The following is a 12,906-nucleotide window of genomic DNA, read 5'->3' on the forward strand; positions in this document are numbered from 1 at the left end:
TCAGTCACACCCGGGCGAGTCCGTCTCGCATAAGAAACGCGGGTAGAATAAGTACTTGAGGTTGTACTCAGTCCGGGCCAAGCAGTAAGCGATCTCCTCGTCGCACCGGCACAGGATTGCTTGGCACTCATTCTCCGCCGGTCCTGGAAGAAGGGGGGGGGGGACCGAGTTAGATCAGGGCCATGCGGAGACTCGAGAACAGATGCTGGGGAAGCCAAGGAAGCCGGAGGTGGGAAGGGCCATACGTCGCACCTACATGACCCCGGACAAGTCGCCGCGTGATCTCCGTCATGACAGCTTCAGGAGGGAGGTGGTGTCTGCCCCACTTTACAGAAAAGGAAATCGAAGTGGCCAGAGAAGTGTTTTCAGATGCAAAGATCAAAGACCGTGTGACCTTTCGGCTTCTCTTCCGCATTGATGTTACACTAATTCGGGGCGCCTGGGCGGCTCACTTGGCTAAGTGTCCAATTCTTGACGTCAGTTCAGGTCATGATCTCACGGTTTGTGAGATCGAGCCTCACGTCGGGGTCCACACTGGGTGTGCAGCCTGCTTCAGTTTCCCTCTCTCCCTCTGCCTCTCTGTCTCTCCCCAAAAACATATATATATACACACATATACGTACATACATATACATATATATATATATAAACATATGTATAAAATCTGACACCACTTCATCTGAGGCTCCATTCTGATAAGCAGTAGGTAGGTGCCTGGGAACCATCCAGAGCTTTTTCTGGGGTACCTGTTCTGCTACTTCCTGGCTGTGTGATCTTGCCTAAGCTTTGTGAGCCAGGTCCTCATGGAAAACAGGGGACACTGTCCACTTGGCAGGGCTCCTGGGAAGCCTGGGTGAGAAAGCCCACTTAAAGCACCCAGGAAGGGCTTGGCATAGCACGTGCCCTCAGTCAACATTGGCTCCGCCCTCAGATCTCTGCCTTCTTTCTCCACAAGGCTTTCATGTGCTCCTTCTAGAGTGTCCATCTGTCCCCCCAGCCTGGGGCCTGCCTTGCACAGAGCCACAGAAGCTGCCACCCAAAGTCTCCCTCCACCTTGGTGATCTCCCCGCTGGAATTCACGACCTGGGACTAGAATGATTTTGCAATCTTCAAGTGGTATCTTACTAATCTAGAAGGTGTAGTGCCTGAAACAGCTTTGGATATTCCTCCCTAACCATGCCACCCGGGGCCTTTTCATGCGGGCTTTTAATTATTCACATAAATGTAAAAACACAACCCGCCCACTATTAAATCCTTCCAAATGTTCCTTCCAGAGACACCGTGAAGCGTCAGCTGTGGAGCTACCTGACTCAGCCATGGATGTAGCAGCTCTGTGCCTTCAGACACATCACTTCCTCCCTTCCAGATGTTTCCCCAGGGCAACGTGAGGATACTAACAATACCTACTTCTAAGGGCTGCTGGGAGAGTGAAAAAACACCCAATGGGTCCTTTTACCCAACATGTAAAATGCAGGACATACAGCAGGCACTCAGTAAGCTGGAGCTGCCCTCCTTAAGGATCTGCTCTTAAAATGTTCCTTGGAGGGGCGCCTAGGTGGCTCAGTCGTTTGAGCATCCGACTTAGGGCCGAGGTCATGATCTCTCTGTTCATGAGCTCACTGCTGTCAGCGCAGAGCCTGCTTTGGATCCTCTGTCCTCCTCTCTCTGCCCCTCCCCTACTTGTGCTCTCTCTCTCTCTCTCTGGAAAATATTTTTTAAAAATACATTAGGGGGCGCCTGGGTGGCTCAGTCGGTTGAGTGTTCGAATTCAGCTCAGGTCGTGATCTCGCAGTTCATGGGTTCAAGCCCGGCATCGGGCTCTATGCTCTATGCTGACAGTTCAGAGCCTGGAGCCTGCTTCCGATTCTGTGTCTCCCTCTCTCTCTACCCTCTCCTGCTTGTGCTTTCTCTCTCTCCCTCTCTCAAAAATAAACATTAAAAAATATTTAAAAAACAAAACCCGAAAAACACCTAGTTCCCCATCTTAGAGGAATGCTTGCAACATTGTGTAGAATCTGGACCCTATCACTCTGACATCATCACCTACCACTCTCACCTAGGTGACTCTGCTCCAGCTTCACTGTCCTCCTTGAGCTTCTTGGAACACCCAGACATTCATTCCTACCCCAGGGCCTTTGCCCTGGCTGTTCCTACCACCTCTTCACATGGCTCCTCTCACATTCCCCAGGTCCCTGTTTCAATGGGATCTTATCACTGTTTCTCTGATCCCCAACCATTCTATATAAAAGAGTGTCCCTGGGGCATCTGGGTGGCTCAGTCAGTTGAGTGTCCAACTCCTGATTTGGGGTAGGGTCATGATTCCAAGGTCGAGGGATTGAGCCCTGCATCTGGCTTCACACTGAGGGTGGAACCTGCTTGGGATTCTCCCTCCCTCCCTCTCTCTCTCTGCCCCTCCCCTGCTTGCACTCTCTCAATAAATAAGTATAATAAAATTTTAAAAACACAGAGTGTCCCTCACCTGCTCTGCTGCATTTTTTATTGACACAAAATTCCCATAACAAAATCTACCTTTCTCAAGTGCACAAGTCAGTGGAATTTAGTTCATTCACAGCATTGTGCAACCATCACTTCTACCTAAAATTTTTTTTGTTTTATTTATTTCTGAGAGAGAGACAGCATGAGCAGGGAAGAGTCAGAGAGAGAGGGAGACACAGAATCCGAAGCAGCTCCAGGCTCTGTCAGCACAGAGCCTGATGTGGGGCTCGAACTCATGAGCGGTGAGATCATGACCTGAGCCGAAATCAGACGCTTAACAGACTGAGCACCCAGGCGCCCCATGGTCACTTCTATCTAGATCCAAAACATTTCTGTTACTCCAAAAGGAACCCGCCCCCATTAAGAAGTCACTCCCCATGACCCCTTGCCTGAGTCCCCCCAGTCTCTCCTGCCAGCCACTAACCTGCTTTCTGTCTCTATCCCCCTTCCACACATTTCCCATAAATGGAATCACACCTAATGTGACCTTTTGCATCTGGCTTCTTCGCATGATCTTCACAAGGTTCATCCACCTTGTAGCAGGTATGATTCTTCGCCTGCCGTACCTCCCAACACGGCACTTAGGAAAGCAGTTAGCGCAGACACTGTTTCCCTCTCCTCCTCTTAGACTACAGATACTCGCTTCTCCATCTCGCTCAAAGTCTAGCATGGAGCCTGGCACAGAGCAGATCCTCAGTATCTGTTAGGAGAAAGTACCAAAGCCCTATGCTGTTTCCAATTCTCACACAAACCCAGCACCTAGATCTTACGATTCTCATTTTACAGCTGAGGAAAGCGGAACTCGAAGAGATTCAGTAGCTTGTCCAAGGTCATAGCACTAAGCAGAGAGGGGACCAGGATTCCAGCCCAGGACCGGATGACCCAATGCCTGTCCCTGCCTAACGCTATCACCCTTTTCCTTGAGCAAGAAAGTTCCTCTCCAAAGCAACACTTGGCCTCACTGCCCCCTGGCCTCAGGACAGCAACAGCATCATCTTATCCAAGGACAATAAAAAATGTAGGAGCACCTAGGTGGCTCAGGCAATTAAGCCTCTTGCTCTTGATTTCAGCTCAGGTCATGAGATTTCACGGCTATGAGATCAAGCCCCGCATCAGGCTCTGCACTGACAGTGCAAAGCCCACTTGGGCTTCTCTCTCTCTCCATCTCTCTCTCTGCCCCGCTCCTGTCCATGCTGTCTCTCTCTCTCCCTCAAAATAAACAAACAAACATTTAAAAAAAAAAAAAGAATCATAAGAACTTAAAAGGAAAAACAGCCTCTAAGGATTAAGTTTAAAATAAAGGCCTGCCAGTAAATATTATTAGAGGCTTAAAAAAAATTTGTAATCTATTTAAGCCAGGCCCATAAATGGAAAATGGGTAACACCTGTAATTAGGTAAACAGCTATGTTCACAGAATAAGGGAATATTTTTAGCCCCCGAAAAACACAGAATAGATATTCTGGTTCTTTTCGTTTGGTTCAGGTTCTGTAAACAGGGACGGGCTCCATGGGCAGACACAGCAATAGATATTTTATAGACATCACTTTCCTATGGTCAAGGGCAAGAGGAACATGCAGGTTGGCGGGAGAAGGCAGAGATGTTTAACAGATTTCCCAGGCAAGCCCCATTTCACCCCCTCTCTCTCCTCACAATGGGAGGGGGGTCTGGGGACAGGGGATGTGCCGGGGAGTGGAAACATGACCTCCACATGAGGTGACTGACTTCTTTCCCTCCTCAACTCTAAATAAGAGGATTGAAGGAGATGATGTGGCAGGCACTTTCAGTCCTAAAAATTGATACTACGTCTCTATAAGTCAGCTCTGCTCTGATGCCAAATGCTAATTCATGGCAAGGAGATAACAGCTGAGGGTCCTCGAATATCTTTTTTTTTTTTAATGTTTTTTAATTTATTTCTGAGAGAGAGACAGCGTGAGCAGGGGAGGATCAGAGAGAGAGAGAGAGAGACAGAATTGGAAACAGGCTCCAGGCTCTGAGCTGGCAGTCAGCACAGAGCCCAACGCGGGGCTCGAACCCACGAACCGTGAGATCATGACCTGAGCCAAAGTCAGACGCTTAACCAACTGAGCCACCCAGGTGCCCAGGGTCCTTGAATATCTAAGACCAGCCTTCTAGTAACGGCTCTGACGGTTTCCTCCCCCGCAGCATAGAAGCCACGGGTTTAATGGAGAGTCACGCCAGAGTCTCTCTTTTCTCTGGTGGAGGGGGCAGAGGGCAGAGAGAGGTTCAGCTCAGGATGACAGCTGGAGAAGGGAGGCGAGAGAATAACAACCCTCATCCGCTCTGTTTCTCATGTTATGAGCCTCATTTTCATTCGTACGACACCCATCTTCCGGGTCAGGGAATGGAAGCTCAGGGAGGTATCCATCTGGGGCCACGTGATTCTCAACAAGGGTCCCAAGACTCTAATGGAGAAAGATGAGTCTCTTCAACAAATGGTGCCACAACAGTATGGGTACGTGGACATGCAGAAGGATGGAGTCGGACCCCTACCCCACACCATATACAAACATCAACTCAGAGCAGATCCATGACCTGAATGGAAGAGTTCAAATTATAAAACTATCGGAAGAAAACAGGGGCAAGGCTTCATGACATAGGTTCTGGAAATGGGTTCTTAGGACACCAAAATCATGATCAACCGAAGACAAGATAGATAAACTGGACTTTATCAAACTTAAAACTTTTGTGCATCCAAGATGTTAGCAATAAAATGCAAAGACAACCTACACCCTGGGAGAAAACATTTGTAAATCACAAGTCTTATCAGAGTCCAGGACCAAGAATATTTAAAGAACTCCTATAACACAACAACGAAGACAACACGGTTGAAAATGAGCCAAGGGGACGGGGCATCTGGGTGACTCAGTCAGTTAAGCATCGACTCTTGGTTTTAGCTCAGGTCATGATCTCATGGTTTTTGAGTTCGACCCCCACATCAGGCTCCGTGCTGACAGTGCAGAGCCTGCTTAGGAATCTCTACCCCCTCTCTCTGCCCCTGCCCTGCTTACTCTCTCTCTCTCAAAATAAATAAATATACTTAAAAAATTTTTTTTTAAGCCTCAGACTCTTGATTTCGGCTCAGGTCATGACTTCACAGTTTGTGAGTTCGAGCCCGGAATTGGGCTCTGTGCTGACAAGCATGGAGCCTCCTTGGGATTCTCTCTTTCTCTTTCTTTCTCTCTCCCTTTCTCTCTCTGCATCCTCCCCCCAAAGTAAAAAAACAAACAAAAAAATTTTTTAATAAAGCACACATTTTTTTTTTTTTAATGAGCAAAGGGGCACCTGGCGGGCTCAGTTGGTAGAGCATGCGACTCTCAGTCTCAGGGTTCTGAGTTCAAGCCACATATCAGGTGTAGAGATTACTTAAAAGGAGAAACTTTAAAAATAAATTAATTAAGGGGCGCCTGGGTGGCTTAGTCGGTTGAGCGTCCGACTTTCGCTTAGGTCATGATCTCGCGGTTCGTGGGTTCAAGCCCCGCGTCGGGCTCTGTGCTGACTGCCAGCTCAGAGCCTGGAGCCTGTTTCAGTCTGTGACTCCCTCTCTCTCTGACCCTCCCCTGCTCGCGCTGTCTCTCTCTCTCTCTCTCTCCTAGAAATAAATAAAACATTAAAAAAAAATTAATTGAAAATGAGCAAAAGACTTGAATAGACATTTCTCCAAAGAAACTATAAAAATGGCCAAACAAGCACATGAAAAGCTGCTCAACATCAGGAGCCGCGAGGGAAATGCAAACCGCAATCACTATGAGACACGCTGATCACCCCCACTACAAACAAACAAAACATAATGGAAACCAGCAAGCGTTGATAGGGCCCTGGAGAAACTGGATCACTCAGACACGGCTAGATAAGAATGTGAAAAGTTTGGCACTTCCTCAAAAAGTCAAACAGAGAATTAACCAGATGACCCGGTTAATACCACTCGCAGTGATATACCCCAGAGAAATTAAAACAGGCACTAAAACAAACACTTGTTCACAAACGTTCAGAGCAGCACTGTTCTCAGCACTCGGAAGGCTCAAGGAACCCAATGTCCGCCAACTGGACAATTATCCTCATTAAATACATGCCACTTGGAGGTAAAGATAAGTAAGTAGATAAATGGATGGGTAGATAGGAAGAATTTTTTTAAACCAGAATTAAATTGATGAACAGAAGTGTTCTTGGCTATAAACCAGAAGCCTGTTCTCTCTGTTAAAAAAAAAAAAAGTGGGGCACCTGGGTGGCTCAGTCAGTTAAGGATCCAATTCTTGATTTAAGCCCAGGTCCTGATCTCAGGATAATGAGTTCAAGCCCCACTTTAGGCTCCATGCTGGGCGTGAAGCCTACTTTATTATTTTTAAAAAATTTTTTAATGTTTATTTTTCGAGAGACAGACAGAAAGCATGAGCAGGGGAGGGGCAAAGAGAGAGAGGAAGGCACAGAATCTGAAGCAGGCTCTAGGCTCTGAGCTGAGAGCAGACAGCCCAATGCGGGGCTTGAACCCACAAACCGTGAGATCATGACCTGAGCCGAAGACGGACGCTCAACAGACTGAGCCACCCAGGTTCCCATATTCCTTTTCTTTTTAAGCTTTGACTCACAAGTAATTCATGAAGACATTCTACTTACAGGAAGGAAGGAAGGAAGGGAGGGAGGGAGGGAGGGAGGAAGAAAAAAGAAAGAAAGATAAAGAAGAAAAAGAAAGGAAACATTGCAGGAACGTGAAATTGCCTTCTGCCACCACTGCCCTCCTCCTGATTCCATGCCTAGCGGTGACCACAGATGTCCCTGGCACACAGTGTATCTTTATGCACCTTTTCCTGAGCTCTGCAAACATCTACACTCAGACATGGAAAGCAAGGAAAATACTATTTTGCAACCTTTTTTTTTTTAATTTTTAATGTTTATTTATTTTTGAGAGAGACAGAGTGCAAGCAGGGGAGGGGCAGAGAGAGAGAGGGAGACACAGAATCCGAAGCAGGCTCCAGGCTCTGAGCTGTCAGCACAGAGTCCGACGCGGGGCTCGAACCCACGGACTGCGAGATCATGACCTGAGCTGAAGTCAGATGCTTAAATGACTGAGCCACCCAGGTGCCCCATTCTTTCTTTCTTTCTTTTTTTTTTTTTTTTTAAACAGGAATTGTGTTTTCCTTGACAAATCATTCTGTAGTTGGTTTCGGCACCTTGTCACGTGGATCTACTACACCCGTCTGCAGGCTGCAGGCCCTTCCGCAGTGAGAATACATCATGGATTTATTTACCCAGGCCCCTCAGGTGGGCATAGAGGTTTTTGATAACCGGGTGTCATTTCTACCTCTTTTCGCTTTAGTCCAGACCAATTGTTTGCTTTTAATTTTTTTTTTTAATGTTTTATTTATTTCTAGGAGAGAGAGAGACAGCGTAAGCAAGGGAGGGTCAGAGAGAGAGGGAGACATAGACTCTGAAACAGGCTCCAGGCTCTGAGCTGTCAGCACAGAGCCCGACACGGGGCTCGAACCCACGAACCGCGAGATCATGACCTAAGCGAAAGTCAGACGCTTAACTGACTAAGCCACCCAGACGCCCCTGCTTTTAATTTTTTAAATGTTTATATATTTTTGAGACAGAGAGAGCAGAGACAGAGAGACAGAGCACGAGGCAGGGGAGGGGCAGAGAGAAAGAGGTGGGGGGAGAGACACAGAATCCAAAGCAGGCTCCAGGCTCTGAGCTGTCAGCACAGAGCCTGAGGCGGGGCTCAAACTCACCAACTGGCGAGATCAGGACCTGAGCCAGAAATCAGACACTTAACCGGCTGAGCCACCCAGGCGCCCCTCTTTGTTTATTTCCGCCGGTGCTCAGTGTTGAAGATCACTTATAGTAAATGGCCCCAGGGGGTGGCGTCTGAGGGAGGCAGCAGCGATCTCCGATCTACTGCAGCCGGGATGCCCCAGGGCCACTTGGGGAGGCAGGTGCGGGTGGCGCTGGGGACTCACCGCACTGGATGCTCTGATTGATGCACTGCCATGCATACCGCTCCATCTTGGGGCTGCAGCCGGCCTGCTCGGCACGCGTGTAGCAGCAGTCGTGCCGATGACAGCACCTGTGGGTGACAGACAGGCAGACCAGCAGGTGGGGGGAGGCGGGGATGCTCTTCTCGGCCATCCTCCTGCGCCAGGACTACGGGTAAGCGAGGACTCGCGGTGGGTCCGCATCTTCTGGGCCACGCTCTGTCCCCGAGAATCCCTACCCTGAGGAATAATGTTGCTGACCCCCGCGTGTGCCGCCCTGGCTCCGTCCCCTGGCCCCTGGCCGCCTCGCTCTGCGTCTCTGAGCTCCAGCCACACGGGCCGCCTCTCTGCTGGGAGCGAGCCAAGCCCTGCGTGCCTCCTGGCTTTGCGGTGACCTGCCCTCTGCCTGGGACAGCTTCCCGCCCATCCTTCCTCCCTGCGTCTCAGCCCAAGGACCTGCCCCCTCCCAGGATGTCATCCAGCACANAATGAGACTCTCCTTTAGGGAGAAGACTGATCAGCTTCTGCCTTCCTCCCTGGCCAGAGCTCTGCGGGGGCAAGACCATTTCTGCCCCATTCTCCACAGTGTCCCCAGTGTCCAGCCATGGCCTGCTGCATAAGACGACCTCAGTCATCATCATCATCATTGGCTGTTGAGGAATTCTGAGAAACATCCACAAATGTCCCTAAGCCTGTCCGTCCGTCCATCCGTCCTTCCTTCCTTCTCTCCCTGGTATGGTCTCCATCCAGCAGCCAGTGGAGCCCCACTGTGGAGCCCTCAAGGGGGTCCCTGCCGGGAGAGGGCAGCCAGATTACGTAAGCTCTGCGCTCAAGGAGCACCCCCCCCCCCCCCCCCCCNGTGAGAAGTGCTGGAGAGAGGGATACAGGGACGGGGATTCCGGGGACCAGAGGCAGTGCCAGGCCCGGCCAGGATTCGGGGAAGCCTTCCCAAAGGGGGCAGAGCCTGAGCTGCACTGGGAGTGCGTGGAGGAAGCACACACACACACACACACACACAGGACAGCACGGCTGGTGGCAGGAGCGTGGGGTGGGGGGGCCAGGACGGAGCCAAGAGCTGTCCGAGACAATCAAATCCTCCAAGGCTGGGGAGAGACCCTCAACTTCTGCCCTCTGCCACCTACCAGCTGTGCGGAAACGGACGGGTAGCTGTGCCGCCTGGGCCTCCGGGGCAGCCCTCAGGCCCGCCTCCAAGGATGACCAGGGTAGATGAAAGCAAGTCATGGAAAGATCTAAAGCCGCAGCCTTGCACAGAACAGGCACTTCTCACAAGGCAGCGAGCGGAGCGCAGTGACGAGGGGCACAAATCCAGCCACGGCGCCTGCGTTCAGATCCCAGCCCCAAGCCCTTACTCGCTATGTGGCCCCAGGCAAGTTGCTTCATCTCTCTTGCCTCAGCGTCCTCATCTCTGAAATGGGGTTGCTGTGAGGATGAGAGGGGCTCTCGGGACAGATCCTGGTGCATAGTAAGTCCGATCAACTTCCCCGGGGGAGGGGCGGGACCTCCCAAGCCCAGGCCGCACGTGCACTCACCAGTCGATGGCATCCCGGGGCTGGCCATGGCCGCCCAGGCCACAGTAGCAGCCGTAGCTTATGTAGGACAGGGGGTTACGGGTGCCAACACAATTCATGGTCCCTGCCAGTTCTAGAAGCCCACGCCGGTGCACATGTGACCTCCAGGAAGCTAGGGAGAAACAAAGGTCAGAGGTTGCAAGGGCGGGCTTGAGTAAGGACCCTAGTCCAAGGAGGGCTTGGATGTCTGGGTTCGAATCCTGCCTCTCCTCCCTGCTATGTGACCTTGGACAACTTACTCAACCTCTCTGTGCCTTTTATATTTTATAAAACAAGGAGATAAGGGGACCTCACTTCATAGAGTGAAATGACATCATACAGTCAAAACACCTGGCACCTAACAAGCTCTAACTGTTATGGATATCATTGAGGCAGCCATGAAAGAGAGAACAAGTCACATCTGAAAGGGCATACCACCGGGCCTTTGCACAGGCTGGCCCCTCTTCCTGGAATGCCCTGATTTCCAATCTCCTGCCCTTGTCAACTCCAGATGAAGTCAGATTCCAAGTCCCGCATCAAATGTCTGTCCAGTGCCTGTGCTGGGCACTGAGCATCAGAGATGAGCTAAACAGGGTTCCTGGCACCTTGGAGGAATCCTCTGCAGGGGCTTTGCTGTCCCTGGGTCTCCCCTGCCACCCCCACCAGTCCCCTCCAGACTCTGACTCTGGGCCTTTGCATCTCCTCTTATTCCCACACTGGAAGGCCCTGCAGCCTGTGCGCAGCCAGTCTCCGGATCCCCGTGCAGCGCTGACCCACAGCCCGCACGTGAGGTGTGACTGGCATCCCTGCATTTCACAGACGAGGATCAGGAGTCCCGTGTAGGAAGGACGACCCCCACAGTCACACGGCCAACAGGAACCTGATCTGACCGGGGGCTCTGGCCCAGGCTCCTGACCGCCAAACCGGCGCGCCTTCCTCTTCACCAATAACAGCAAAGAAAGGGGATCAGGCAGGGTGACAGAGTCGAGGGACACCAAAGGGGCCACTGCTTGGGGTCAGGGTCCTCCAATCCCTGGGCATCCAAGGATCTCAAAGCAACTCCTCCCTCTGGTGAAGGCAATGAGTCCGCTCTCTGGTATCTGGTCAAAACCAATCGCCATGCTCGTCAATTTACAGGCATCTCCTGATGTCATCAGCATAGCCGCCTTGTCTTGTGGGCAGCTGTTATTCCATTTACAGATGGGGAGACTGAGGCTAGGAGATGCTGGCGAGCCCCAGAGCAGAAATTTCCGCCAGGGCCTGCCTGACTCCCGGGTGGCCGCTCTCCACTGCTTGGGGACAGAGGGTCCGAGGAGGGTTTGTGTATTTCATCTGCCCATAATGTCTCATCTTTTTTCTCTAAAATAAGTTTTCATCATCCTGACTTTCTTGTTTTAATGTTTATTGATTTATTTAGAGAGAGAGACGGCACAAGAAGGGAGGGACAGAGAGAAAGAATCCCAAGGGGGCTCTGCATTATCAGCACAGAGCCTGGTGCGGGGCTCGATCTCACAAACCATGAGATCATGACCTGAGAGGAAACCAAGAGTCGGATGCTTAACCGACTGAGCCACCCGGGTGCCCCACCCTGACTTTTTCTGTAGAGTCCCGGCCCAAATTAAACCCAGGGTCGTTTTCTCTCAGTGGAAAAAAAATATCACATTTGTTGGGGAGGGAGGAGAGAGATGAGTTAAATAGAAAGAAAAGGTAGAAAGGAGTTTAGTGCAAAGTTCCGTCTTCCTCTCTAGATGATCAGTCCTCGCTGGTGTCAAACCGGCCAAGTGTTGTTCCCAGCTGCCCACACCTCTCCCTGAAACCTGCTGTGGCTCACACCGCCCTCCAGATAAAGTTCAGGGGCCTCACTGCAGCCCAGAGGCCTTGGTGGAGGTCCCTATCTCACCACCTCCGCGCAGACCGTAACCTTCCGCTCATCAGTAACCTTCCCAACAGTGGAACTTTCCATCACATACACCCCTCGCTGCAAATGCCCTCACCCCATGTTCACCCGGCTCACCTGTCACCACCTTCTATAATCTGCTTTGTCCCCAGGTGACCACAGGAGTCCTTACCACGCTGTGCCGCTGTATGCTCATGGGAGCGGCCCTTCTGGACTGGGAGCTCTTTTAGGGCAGATCTCTGGTGTAGACAGCGCCAGATGATCTCCCTGGCACGCAGCGGGCTTCCAGAAAAGGCCCCTGGACCCCTGGATCCACCAAGCCTCTTGGAACTCTCCCAGTCCAAGCATATCTAGGGCCCCAGTCCCAACGCCATACTCCAAAGCTGTCCCCAGAGCTCCCCCACCCTGACCTGACCACACCCTGGCACCTCAGGGTCCTGGGCACAGCCCTACCCAGAACCAAGACATGGGGAAGGCGCCCAGCACTGAGTTTGGAACCCAGGAAAACACTCCCTCTGTGTCAGCTTAGGTGAGGCGGGTCATTCTGGGGTCTGTTTGCTCTGTCTGCCCACGACAACACCAAGGTTGCCCAGCGTCCCATGGGCCTGAGTGTGTGTGTGTGTGTGTGTGTCCACACGGGGCTGGCTGGTATGTCTGAGTTGTGTGTGCGCGCGTGTGTGTTCCCTCCGAGGTATCTTTGCCTGTGTCTACATGTGTGAAAATGACGGTGAACTGTGCCCGCCCGTCTTCCTGCACCCCAGTGCGTGTCTCTGCACCCCAGAAGCAGTCAGGTGCCCAGGAGACCTCCCCAGGGGTGACGGCCAGGGGCACGTGAGAAAGCCACCTTGTGTTCTTCCCCTGCTCCTCCCAGCGAAGGATCAGTTCACAGACCCCAGGCCGGGTGACTGGGGGGGGGGAGGGGTCCCTGGGGCAGGGCTGGGGGGGACGCAGGCC

The 12,906-nt window shown here is 51.6% G+C and overlaps 1 protein-coding gene across 1 annotated transcript in view; it reads right to left on the reverse strand.

Annotated features, from left to right (window-relative positions):
• Nucleotides 1–12,906, reverse strand: part of LOC144239319 (group 10 secretory phospholipase A2-like) — a 13,182-nt gene continuing 276 nt past the window's right edge. The window contains exons 2-4 of the mRNA XM_077773346.1: nt 10,038–10,188; nt 8,473–8,579; nt 1–143 (exon numbers count right to left, since the gene is read on the reverse strand). Coding sequence (XP_077629472.1) covers nt 1–143; nt 8,473–8,579; nt 10,038–10,188 — 401 coding nt within the window. The remainder of the gene's footprint in view (nt 144–8,472; nt 8,580–10,037; nt 10,189–12,906) is intronic.

Source organism: Crocuta crocuta, unplaced genomic scaffold, assembly GCF_008692635.1.
Source record: "Crocuta crocuta isolate KB4526 unplaced genomic scaffold, BGI_CrCroc_1.0 scaffold16, whole genome shotgun sequence".
NCBI lineage: Eukaryota > Metazoa > Chordata > Mammalia > Carnivora > Hyaenidae > Crocuta > Crocuta crocuta.